This window comes from Corvus brachyrhynchos, unplaced genomic scaffold, assembly GCF_000691975.1.
Source record: "Corvus brachyrhynchos isolate BGI_N302 unplaced genomic scaffold, ASM69197v1 scaffold17, whole genome shotgun sequence".
NCBI classification, from domain to species: Eukaryota; Metazoa; Chordata; class Aves; order Passeriformes; family Corvidae; genus Corvus; species Corvus brachyrhynchos.
The window spans coordinates 6,112,920-6,124,548 of record NW_008240046.1 but is presented as its reverse complement, the minus strand read 5'-3'; the positions used below and the strand labels follow the sequence as shown (position 1 = coordinate 6,124,548).

General features: G+C 37.3%; 1 protein-coding gene across 1 annotated transcript in view; it reads left to right on the top strand.

The window, feature by feature from the left end:
- Nucleotides 1–11,629, top strand: part of NFXL1 (nuclear transcription factor, X-box binding like 1) — a 54,672-nt gene that overhangs the window by 25,369 nt on the left and 17,674 nt on the right. Inside the window, exons 16-18 of the mRNA XM_017744295.1 lie at nucleotides 89–229; nucleotides 2,708–2,874; nucleotides 3,632–3,701. Coding sequence (XP_017599784.1) covers nucleotides 89–229; nucleotides 2,708–2,874; nucleotides 3,632–3,701 — 378 coding nt within the window. The remainder of the gene's footprint in view (nucleotides 1–88; nucleotides 230–2,707; nucleotides 2,875–3,631; nucleotides 3,702–11,629) is intronic.

Below are 11,629 nucleotides of genomic sequence, written 5' to 3'. Positions count from 1 at the left end.
TATATATATATATCACACACTACGTATGTGCAGTGTCTATGTATATAACCCATCTGCATATCTATACTTATTTATTTTTAACTTTCAGGTTAGTCCGTTACCATGTCACTCTGCACATCCCTACTCATGTAAGAGATTTTGTGGGCGACTTCTTGATTGTCAGAATCATACCTGTATGAAAGAATGTCATCATGTTACTAAATTGAACAGTAGTGCAGATGGAAAGAAGGTAGGGTAATTTCCTTTTTGCTTTTGTTTTTATGTATTTTATATGGGTATGTTTTGTCTTCAGTTTTACTTGGAAAATAAAGAATTTGCAGCTGGAAGATACAGATCTATTCCAGATCTCACTGGGAGACTTGCATGTGTGCTGTTCCCATTGATGCTGTGACAGTTAGCTAATCTATAGTCCTTAGACTCTAAATCTGAGACAATATTACATTTTTTGCAAATTCTGTAACTTTTTGGTTTGTGTTGACATTACTTCGATTTCATCAGAACCTTATTTAACAAGTCTCTTATAAAGTTACTTTTTTGTAACTGTCAAGATCAAGGGGAACTACTGATAATCCCTGTATACAAATGCACTTGCAATCTGCTGGGGAAACTATTTACTTAGGAGAGCTTGAATGGGTTGAGGAGGCTGGGAGACCTTTAGGAGAGCACTGGAAAGGTTGCCGAATTGCTGGAGACTTTTCAAAGTACTGGGATGATGTATTCATGTTTATCAGTGTGTACTAGAAACTGTCATTTATGCAGTTAAGAAGTTGTAGGTGTTAACTGCTGAAGATAACATGAAACAAAAGTATAAAGCTTAAAATTGTTCGTTATGAGCAGCCGATGCCACATGTATATGTTTTGGGGTTTGAGAGTCATGATTTGGAGGAAACCAGCTTCTCAAGTTTTTTTTAAGCATTACTTTAGAAAAAGTTGCAACATGGGCAGTCTGGGCATTTAAAAAACACCGAATCATTCAGTTGGGTACAAAGCAGAAATGTTGTATTTTAACTAGCTGTTATATTTAACTTAAATGGCATAATATCCCTGTGAATTCCTGTCCTGGAAGTGGTGGTGTTGTCATCTAATAACTCTGTATTGTAGCTGCCACATTAATCTATTTATGATTGTGGAAATTTTGTCTGAGGAGTATGGGCTGTTAGTGCAACTGGTGGAACGGTAACTTGCAGGAATAGAGTGGCTTCAGTAAATAGTGAGAGTGACAGTTGAGCATCCCCAGTTATGACTAAGAGGCTGCCTGCCTGCTGCTTCAGTTAAGCCAATTAAAATGTGAATGAGTCAGGACTATTCCTAGCTCCATTTTGAATGAGACAATACATTCTCAGAAAAATGGGAGTCTATGTACCTGCAAAGTATGGGTAAATCTCATTTCTCAATTTTCTTCAATTCTTACCAACTCAAGTTGGTGTTGACCTTTAGCGCTTTTGTTCCGTTGTTTTGGTAGACTAAATGTAGTCAGGGCTGATTAAATTTCTAGCTTATATGTCTGAGTAGTGATTTTTATGTCTGGAATTTCAGTTTGTTCTGTGTGTTGTGTTAGAAAAATGTTGCAGAAAAGGCCAGCTGCTTGCTTTTACCTAAGGTTACATGTTATATGACAGATTTCTAAATGGTTTTAGTTGCTGTTGTTTTTCTTAGATTTGAATTTTTGTGAGTTAAGTTTTGTAAACAATCATTGTACAAAGGTTTCTTTTTAAACTTCAGCAAAAATTGTTCAGCTATAGAAGCAGAAGGAAAGGGGACTGGGGAAAAACTATTAAAAACTTAAAATTCTTATGCTCCAATTTTGAACAGCGTAATGTGAAACATTGGCGTGAATAGTTCTATTGGGGAAGCTTTGTGTAGCTTCATTCTTGGATAAATTGGCTTTACTTTGGCTGACTTCTTGGAAACTGAACATTTGAATGTGATAGTGGGCCTTAAATATTATGCTGTGTAGGTTCAGTTGATAAATCATGTCAATCTACCTGGATGTATTTGATTGCAGACTGGGGTTCTGGAAGTGTGAAGAATAGGAGTAGAAATGAAGCTTTATTTACTGTGCTGAGATGTTCATCACTTTGTGCCGATGGTCATATCAGCTGGAATGAGAGGGACATCACAGCTCTGATAGACTTGTGTAGCCTGTGGAGTAGAAGCAGCACCTTAGGCAGCTCCTAGGATATACCCAAGTTAATAATCCTTTTTGAAAGAGTATACAGAATATTACATGTGTATGGAAATGGAATGACTTAAAGTTTGCTTCTTAAAATCAAGCAAACCAATCTTTCCACCCCTGTATTGGAGAGTAGTAAGTACTCAATGACTCAAGCATTACAGTAACACGGTGAGTGGGATAAGTTAGTTTTGAATATAAAATAACTTCTTTTTCTAACAATTTTCCTTGGAGAATTAACAGGGGTTTTGGTCATTTTCCAAAGCACTAATATTAAGGAGGTTTTTTTATGCCCAGGATGGAAAATAGAATTCTCTTTGACTGACCAACACTGGCATTTCTGGTTTTCTCTTAAAAAACGTATTTAATAATTACTCTTGCTTGGGAAATACCTTACTGAATAGCTTGATTCCCATAGTAAAAACTATGTTTGGGAAAAACCCTAACTCTTTCATGTATATAAAAGGTCATTAGTGACGCCTCACAAAACAAATATTTGGCACTTTCTTTAGTACTTTGTTTTTATTTTGTTAGGCAGGTCCAGAATGTTCACAGTGTGAAGAGGAGTGCACCAAGCCCCGGCCAGCTGGTTGTCCTCACCGATGCGTTTTGCCCTGTCATCCTGGGGATTGCCCATCATGTCTCCAGATGCTTAAAATAAAGTGTCACTGCAAACTATCAATGCTGTATATCGAATGCTTGTACGTATCAGAACACAACCCAGCTTTTCATTTGAATGCTGTTAACTGGAAATAATTTGAAATGTCTGGGGATGGGAGCTGCTCTTATGGCAATTTATAAAATTTCTCTTGATTATAATTTCTAAGATAATGTTTTTTCTATTTAAATTTGCAAGTATTTTATTTGGTATTACTGCTAAAATTGCTAAAAATGCATGGGGTCTTATGACCAGAAATTGTTTTTATAATACAGATAATTCTTTGAATTATGCAAATATATAGTCATCTATATAACATTTATTCTGTATGTGCTTCTTTTAGAGTATGTGAAGAAGAAATTTATACAAGTATTAGAATTAATGTAGTTAGTGTAAAAGGTCTTTGTCCTGCAGTTCATGCCCTTCAATTTCTAGCTGTTTTAATTGAAAAACTGCTTAGTAACTGTTTCTACACCTTTTTAATCGTTTGCGTGTGTGTGGATAGAGGGTAAGCTAGACTTTACAAAATGTGAGATGGAACTTGGGGATTGTTCTGAAAATATTCATCATATGCAAGTATGTTTTTCTTTGTTGATTTCCTTTGAAGTACCTCAAGTCCTCCAAGTTTATGTGGGTTTTTCTGTGCAATAGGGCTGTTTGTATTAGTCACTCAGGATGTGGACAAATGAGTCCACTCTTCTTTGTAGTGAAGTATACTGAAAATACACGCCTAACTGTATTGACTTTTGTTGTTTTTAAATTGGAATTTTTTTAACACAAATACATCTTTCCTTTTACAGAAAACTAACATGTGCTGATTTAAAAGAAAAGGAGCTTCTTATTTCCTGTAAAAATCAGTGTCCAAAAGAGGTAAGCCATATTAACAAAAGAAATGCTTGAGTTGATGGCTCTGTGGAATTCTCTGAGTATAGGCCAAGCAAACTAGAGAAGCTTAGTCTAAATGAATATGTTAAATGATAGATGTGAAGGTAGTTAGTGACCCATACTTGAAGGACATGTATTAATGTATTGCTGTCAACCAGGAGAGTTTTATTAAAGGAACAGAGGTTTGTCTCAAAGGCACTAATGGCTTGAATGTTTAAGCAGGTGAGGTTGAATGTGGAAGAGTATGTCCTCTCACATGGTTTAAAAACTGGTCATCAGTTTATGTCTCAGAAAGAGTTGTTTGATTAGGAAAAATGCTGGGAATTGTGCTTGCTATTCTCATGCAGGTTTAGAATCTCTAACTGCAACAATTTGGGGGATAAGGGGTTTTATACTTAATAAATGAGATGAGCTAATAATGCCCTGGTGTGTTAGTGAAATATATGTTAAGTAGTGTAAAATAGAAGACAAGCCAGTTAGTCTCTCTGCTGTATCTGGGTACATCTAAAGGGTTGCTGTGAAGAAGAGAAGGATAATATCTTTACAACATGATGCTTAGACTATGAGCCAATAGCATCAGTAAAGAAGATTCCTGTTGAATACTGCATTTGAATAATAGTTTGTAGAACAGGGCAGGAACTGGTTGGAGAAGCTACCAAATTTTCATCAGCAGCAGCTTGGACGTGTTTCAAGATTTCTCTTACAGCAGTGTTACCCACAACTACACGTGTGGCATGGGCCGAAGGACTTTGTCCTTGTCCCTCCCAATGCTGTGGCTGTGTGCTGCTTGTGTGCTTTCAGAAATCCTTGCATTACTTACTATTTTGTTTGTTCCTTAGTTGTCATTAACTATGCTGAGAGGGTCATTAACTGTCATTAACTCCATTTCTGGATGGTTAGAAAATGTGGGAAGTGGAAAAGCAGGAATTTCATTATCATCCAGTGTCAAAAACTTCAAATATGAATCCTTGTCTATATTAGAAAACTTTTTTTTTGATTTTGAGTAAATACAAAAATTTACTTACTGCTGCTTTCCCAACAGTGTCTGTTCCTCTGCTTTTCAGACAAGATTGTGTTAACCCCAACAGGAAGACTGTACTCTGTACATACTTGTGTCTTCTGCTTTTTGCCCTTGTAGATGCCTATTGATTAATTTTTTTTTCTGTAAATGAACATGCCTGTCAGAATTTTCTCATCTGGATGTCTGAAAGCTCTCTTCCTGGTGGGAGAACACTTTGGGATATTGTTTAATTGTCCATTTACCTCTTAATTTTGTCCTTTCATGTCCCTCTCTGTTACTTTGGTTTTATTTGCTCCAAGACTTCCTTCTCTGTATTTTCAAGAGTGCTTTAATCCCTTATCATGAACTGTATGTTCTGTACTTCAGCTTCTCTTCAAATAATTTTTTTCCCCACAGCTCATCTTTGACTTTGATTAATGTAACTGTTACGATTTTTCTGAACATATTCCCCAGACTTAGTCTGGGATTTAAAATCCACCTAGCAGTGGTCCCAAACTCTAGCTTATAGTTCAGAATTGCCCTATTCCACAGATGATGTCTTTTTTACTTAATTTGATGGGATGTGAGGTAAAGAATGTGACAACAGAATTTACATTAGTTTTATAAAGCTTTAACTTAGTTCTAAAACTCTTACTCCTATAAATGGTTAGGAAGATAAGGTTTTTTGCAGCGTCTGCTATCCAGAGAATTAGTATAATTGATGTAAAAATGCATATTCTTCCTTTCCTGTGATGCTAGCTCTAGCTCTTACTGTCGTTCATGAAATACAGAAGTTATTAGTACCTTCTTGCTTCAGGTAGTTCATATCTTTGTGTTACAGTTCCTCCTACTTTTCTTCAGATCCTTCTTTGGTAACTGTGTGTGTAAGGTATGGGGTTTTTACCATTTTTTTGTCCAAAAAATCTGTTCCCATTTCTCTGAATACTGAACAGTTCTAGGGATGCTTTGTCTGTTTCTGTTTTATAAACAAAATATATTTCTGCAGCTTTGAGAAAATTAGCTAGCAATATCATTATACAAATTATACTGATAGCTCTCTTTTAAGGGATTTATTGATAAACACAGTTTGAAGGAACAGCCTTAACAGACACCACCCTGCCACTCCCACCACCACCTCTCCCCAGCAAACATAGGCCAAGCCCATTTTCTTGTTTGTAAGTTTGTCATGAAACAAGAGCTTACAAACAACTTGGCCAGAGATAAGATGGATAAGACTACTTAATTTAGAGCATTTGAAGATTGCAAATCTAAAATGTCTGCCCAAAACTAATTTGGAAGTGGTTTTGTATGTAATTCTGGAAGCCTCAAGTAAATTTCAAATTAGTGTTTTATGAGAATTTTCTTATTCAATGTCAGAAGCTGACGGAGTCATTCACAGAGCTCAATGACGTTGACGATTGCTATAAATCGGTGTGCACTACCACTCCTAGCTTACCATAGTGCAACTTAGGTTCAATAGAATGCAGTATTTTACTGCAGTTGTTGTTTTGAGATGTTTTTGGTTAATGGAAATTGCAGTAGACAGTATGCTACCATATTTCTTTTACAGTTGCCATGGTACATTTGGGGATAAAGAAAACTAGTTATATTGTCTGGGCCTTTGGAAAAATACTACAGAAACTTGAAAAACTTGAGGAGGTTCATGCTTTTCTTTTGGCTATGGCAGTATAAAACTAAAAATGTGACTTCCAGCATTACATAGCACAGCTCATATTTCCTTTCTGCTTTAGGGAGAAGCAGTTTCTTTAATCCTGCCACAGCTATTATATATGAGATATTTTAATTAAAAAGTTAATTCTCTTGTTTGGTAATAATAACAAGAGATCCTGTTGAAGGAAATTTAACTTCTTTTTTTTTTTCTTAATCAGGGTGATTAAATTCTTAGGATCATGCTTGCAGATGTTTTGAAACAATTCTGATGTAGAATATTGAAGTCTGTCAGTTTTCATTGTTTATGTTTTCCTGTCAGTGTTCGTGAATCTGTATTTAACACTTTATTCCATGTAGTTAGTATTTTTTAACAAAACAGCCATACTTTGTAGTTTTACTGTGCACTCTGCTTTTGTTTTGATGTGAAATATGGGACCCCATTATGATAAATTTAGTTTAACATGATAGTGCAGTAGGACAATGTAATTTTTCCCCCTGAGCTCGGCACTGGTGAGGACACACCCAGAATCCTGTGTTCAGTTCTGGGCTCCTCACTACGAGAAAGACACTGAGGTGCTGGAGAGTGTCCAGAGAAGGATTGCTGATGAAGGGTCTGGAGCACAAGTCCTGTGAGGAGTGGCTGAGGGAGCTGGGGGTGTTTAGCCTGGAGAAGAGGAGGTTCAGGAGGGACCTGATCCACACTCTCCTGTGTGAAAGGAGTTTGTAGAGAGGTGGGGATTGGTCTCTTTTCACACAAGTGACAGTAGAAGAGGAAATGGCCTCGAGTTGTGCCGGTGGAGGTTTAGATTAGATATCGAGAAAATGTCTTCACAGGTGGTCAAGCATTGTGCTAGGGTGCCCAGGGAAATGGAAAATGGTAGAGTAACCATCCTTGGAAGTGTTCAAAAAAATGTGTGGATGTGGCACTTGGGGACATGGTTTAGTGGTTAACTTGGTAGCGTCAGGTTAAGGGACCCAGTGATCTTAAAAGTCTTTCACAACCTTAACAATTCTGTGATTCTATAAATTTTAAAAGTATGCATATGTTTTTGGGCTTTTTGATACATTAAATTAATTAAACATTCTGGAAGTAATATTTAATTCTGCAAACACACACTGCAAATGTATGTGAATTACAAAAATTTAATTTTGTCTTTGGAAGCGGTAAAATTCTCTTTTGTACTTACCTTTTGGCATCGCTGCTCAAAAGTGCTATTTTCTTTAGTACCAGGGTATTTTCTTTATTATCAGATGTGTATTAACAGGTTGTGTTAATTACCTTCTGTTGGAATTCACTTAAGCCTCCATAAGTGTTGATGGAGTTTATCATCTTCTGGTATAATGTTAAGATTTAAACGCACTGCATATGGGAAAAGTATTTGTAGGACATTTTCTGTTTTGGTTTTTTTTTCAGAGTTGTGGGTTAAATCCCTTCTTTTAATGGCTTTGCCATCTCAAACATAAAGCATGTTCAGTTCGGGCTTCAGTCCAGAAGCTATTGACAAGAGATCTTGTATGGTAGAAAAGGATCTAAAGGGGGTACACACTTTCTGTTTTAGCACTGAGTAGTTCAGCATGGACACTTAAAAAGAAGCAAAAAAAAAAATCTTTTCCCATTACATTCTTTATCCAGCAGAAGCAGCAGAATGATTGCTTTTGTTTTCTGAGATCATGGGGAAATGTTGTTTTGCCACTTACTTCACAGCTTCTCTTGGTATTCTTTTTAGTGTTGGTTTTGCAGTGAAGGGAGTAAGAAGAAACTTCCCTGCACAGAGATATGGGACAAGAAAAAAGCTGTCAGGGAAACATTTGCTTTTCAGTGTTGGATTAAACATACTCCTGTGCTATAAATATTTTGGTCTAATGGTGTCTATGAATTTTATTGCAGTAGCACTTAGAGGTCAAGGTGAGGGTTACTGACTTGAATTTGCAGCTCTGATATGTCAGTTAGTGTTGGGGTCTCCTCCCCTGCCGTGTAGCCCTGGCAGAGGGGCCCTGAGGGGACAGACACGGGGTTTCCCTGCCCCTGCTCAGCCTCGTTCCCGTTGGTTGGTTTGTGTTCCCTGCGCGGGCAGAAGGACCCTTGGTCCGGTGACTGGAACAGTTCCTCAGCAGAGCTCCAGCCATGCGCCTGGAGAAATAAACATCTCTGAAACAGCTATCAAGAATCTGTCTGTCCATATATATTTCCTTTCCACGGGACTCCTGGTTTGATATATGCATGTTGCAGTATCCCCACTGCAACACTGGCCTAAACTCACTTGGTTACAGATTGGCTGTTTTTTGTTTTGTTGGGTTTTATTTAAGGTCTCCAGCTTCCAGGATAACCACACAGTTTCTGAAAGAACTATCTTCAAAAGGGAATATGCTTTTATAACAAGATGATGACAAAGACAAATTAACAACGAACATTTTTCATTAAAAGTAATCTATACTACTGGTAAGTGCACAACACTAATGACTAATTAACTAGAAGTCATATTTTCAAATCAAGAGAAGTGGTGTGAGTGGAGGCTGTAATACGGATTTTATTTTACTCTTTTCATACTGTAAGTATTTACTCCAATAATACAAAACACAATGCAACATCCCTTGTTCCTCCAGTAAGATGTTAAAAGTTCTTCTTTAAAGTGTAAAGCCAAAATGAAAGCCAGTTTTCAGGCTCTCTCTTCCCCATGCCAGTTGAGAATGAGGGGAAAGACTGCCTTTCTGTCTCTTCAACTCAGCTCCATTTTTTACTGAGACCTCAAGCAACTTAGCTATCTCCAAACTGCAAAGTCAGAATGGTGTTTGCCTTCCCCAAACCTGTCATTCTGAGCACAAAATAACCTCAATTCGCCTTTCTGATATCTTCTTGTCTTTTAGCTTTTAAGTTTTTCAGATGCAGGATAAGCTGATGATAACAAGTGGTGGACCCATCCTGTATCTCTTCCCTTAGAGAACAGCAGATGACACATGAGGAATGCTAGGAGCATGGGCTAGGAGCATGGTTCTGAAGTTATGCAATTCTATCAATTTTGCTATGCAACCATATATTTGCTATTTAACAGCTGATGTTGCAAGATGGAATTTAATGCAGAAAGGTAGCAAGACAGTTGGTTCCTCTTTCATGAGCACTGCAATACTCTGAGCACTACTTGTTCAAGAACTTCCTGAGATCCTTTCTGTATAGCCTAATTCCAGAGACTATCATTGAACTGGACAGACATGCAAGTGTGGACATCGAATTCAGGACTTCTGAACAGACCAGGACAGTATTATTAAAAAAAAAAAACCAAAACAAAACCATTTACACATGCTTATATCCACACTCATGTTGTTAACAGAACAGCAAAACATACAGTTGCATGACAAGCACAACAAAAACTTACTCTGTAATAGTGAAAAAGTCCATGAGTTCAGATTTTGTAGCCTTGTTCCAATATGTAAACAACGCGTCTAGGAAAATGAAAAATATTAAAACACAGATTAAAGGCAGCAAACACATAAAAATATTAAATAGAAGAGTTAACATCAGTTCTTAGTTTTCAGATAATGACGATTCAGAGAATCTAGAAATGGCTTATGGGGTACAGATAACAATTACTATTTGAAGCTTTCCTTAAAGCTAATTATACAAATGCACATATCAATTCTCCAAATGAGTTTCTGCACTATGATGTTAATTAATTAATCCTTAATATTCCCATCCAATTTCATAGTTTAGATAGTAATAGTTGTGTAGTCTGTAGTGCCTATAGCCCTATAACAATTTAAGACTTTACAGTATTTCAGACTGTTAGTCCTATATCCTGCTTCTTTACAGATTGGTCCCAACTTTTTTTTTTAAATTAAATTATTATTTTCTTCTTTTTCTAAATTACAGTATTTTACTACAGATAGTAGTAAACACGTTCCACTTTTTCTTTATGTGCAGTTTTCTAGCATGGCTATGTATGTTCTACAAAGCTTGTAGTTAAGTAGCCAAGACCTGGTCTCTGTCCCCTGGTCTCTAGGTAAAAATGTTCAAAATTAGGTAATGAAGTCAAAGTTACTCGTTCCCATGGGTTGGTTTGTGTTCCCTGCGCGGGCAGAAGGACCCTTGGTCCCGTGACTGGAGCAGTTCCTGGGCAGAGCCCCGGCCATGCGCCTGGAGAAATAAACATCTCTGAAACATCTAGCAAGAATCTGTCTGTCCATATATATTTCCTTTCCACGGGACTCCTGGTTTGATATATGCGTGTTGCAGGATCCCCACTGCAACAAGTTAGGACACGACTGTTTGGGCTTTGACTATTAATGAAAATGTGCCTAATTACTATGGAAGAGTAATCTGGAAGTAATAGTTCTAGCCATGGCTTGTTCTGGCCAGCATGAGGTGACTTGCAGGTGAGACTAGATGGAGTTATTGTGTATGATGCTCTTGTGTAGGGAGCCAGGAGACGGGCCCTCCTACTGCGCAGTGTTCATGTAGTAGCAAATTGGTTTTGCAGAGATTGTGGTCACTTATGAGGAGACTCGGCCATTAGACTCTGTGTTCGGGGTGGTAGTCTGACCTTGGTAGCGTACAAGGCTTAGACAAGCTTCTCCCCTCATATTTTCAAAATGAGGCAAAATAATTTTTGTATTTCAAGGAAAATATTTGCTGATGATCAGTTGTGCTTGAAAAAAACTAAGTTCCTTCTTTGATAAGGTGACCAATTTATGTATTTTTCCCTCCAGATAAAATGAATAGATGAGATCTGCTGCATAAGGCATCAGCAGAGTGAGTCAGTCAATGCCACTTAGTGAGTATCTAGTTCAGATACAAGAGAGGGTTAATACAAGCATGAAGGTGGCTAAAGGAAACAACTGTATTTGATTATCTTTTGAAAAACCCACCCAACTCCCTCCCCCAAAACAACAGCAAAACTAAAAAAAAAATTGGAGCAAGAGATACTAACAGTAAGGAAGATTTCCCAAGGACTGAAATGACACTTGACTTTGCATTGTTTTCAGTAATGACCTTGGCACAAAAAACAGTCATTTTCTGATGAAAAGTTGTAGGGTGTTGTCAGTGTATGAAAATTGAGGATGTGCATCTGTAGAACACATGTATTGGGGCCATGTTATTCAATACAGAAGAAAAACCCCCAGTAAGACCATGCATGTGAAGCTAATAATAAGCTCCCAGGAAACAGCAGATATTCTTATTTTTCACAGCATGATTAGCTGGAGAGAAATAAAATGAGAGCTGAAGATGTTTTGGGGAAGGTACTCTACT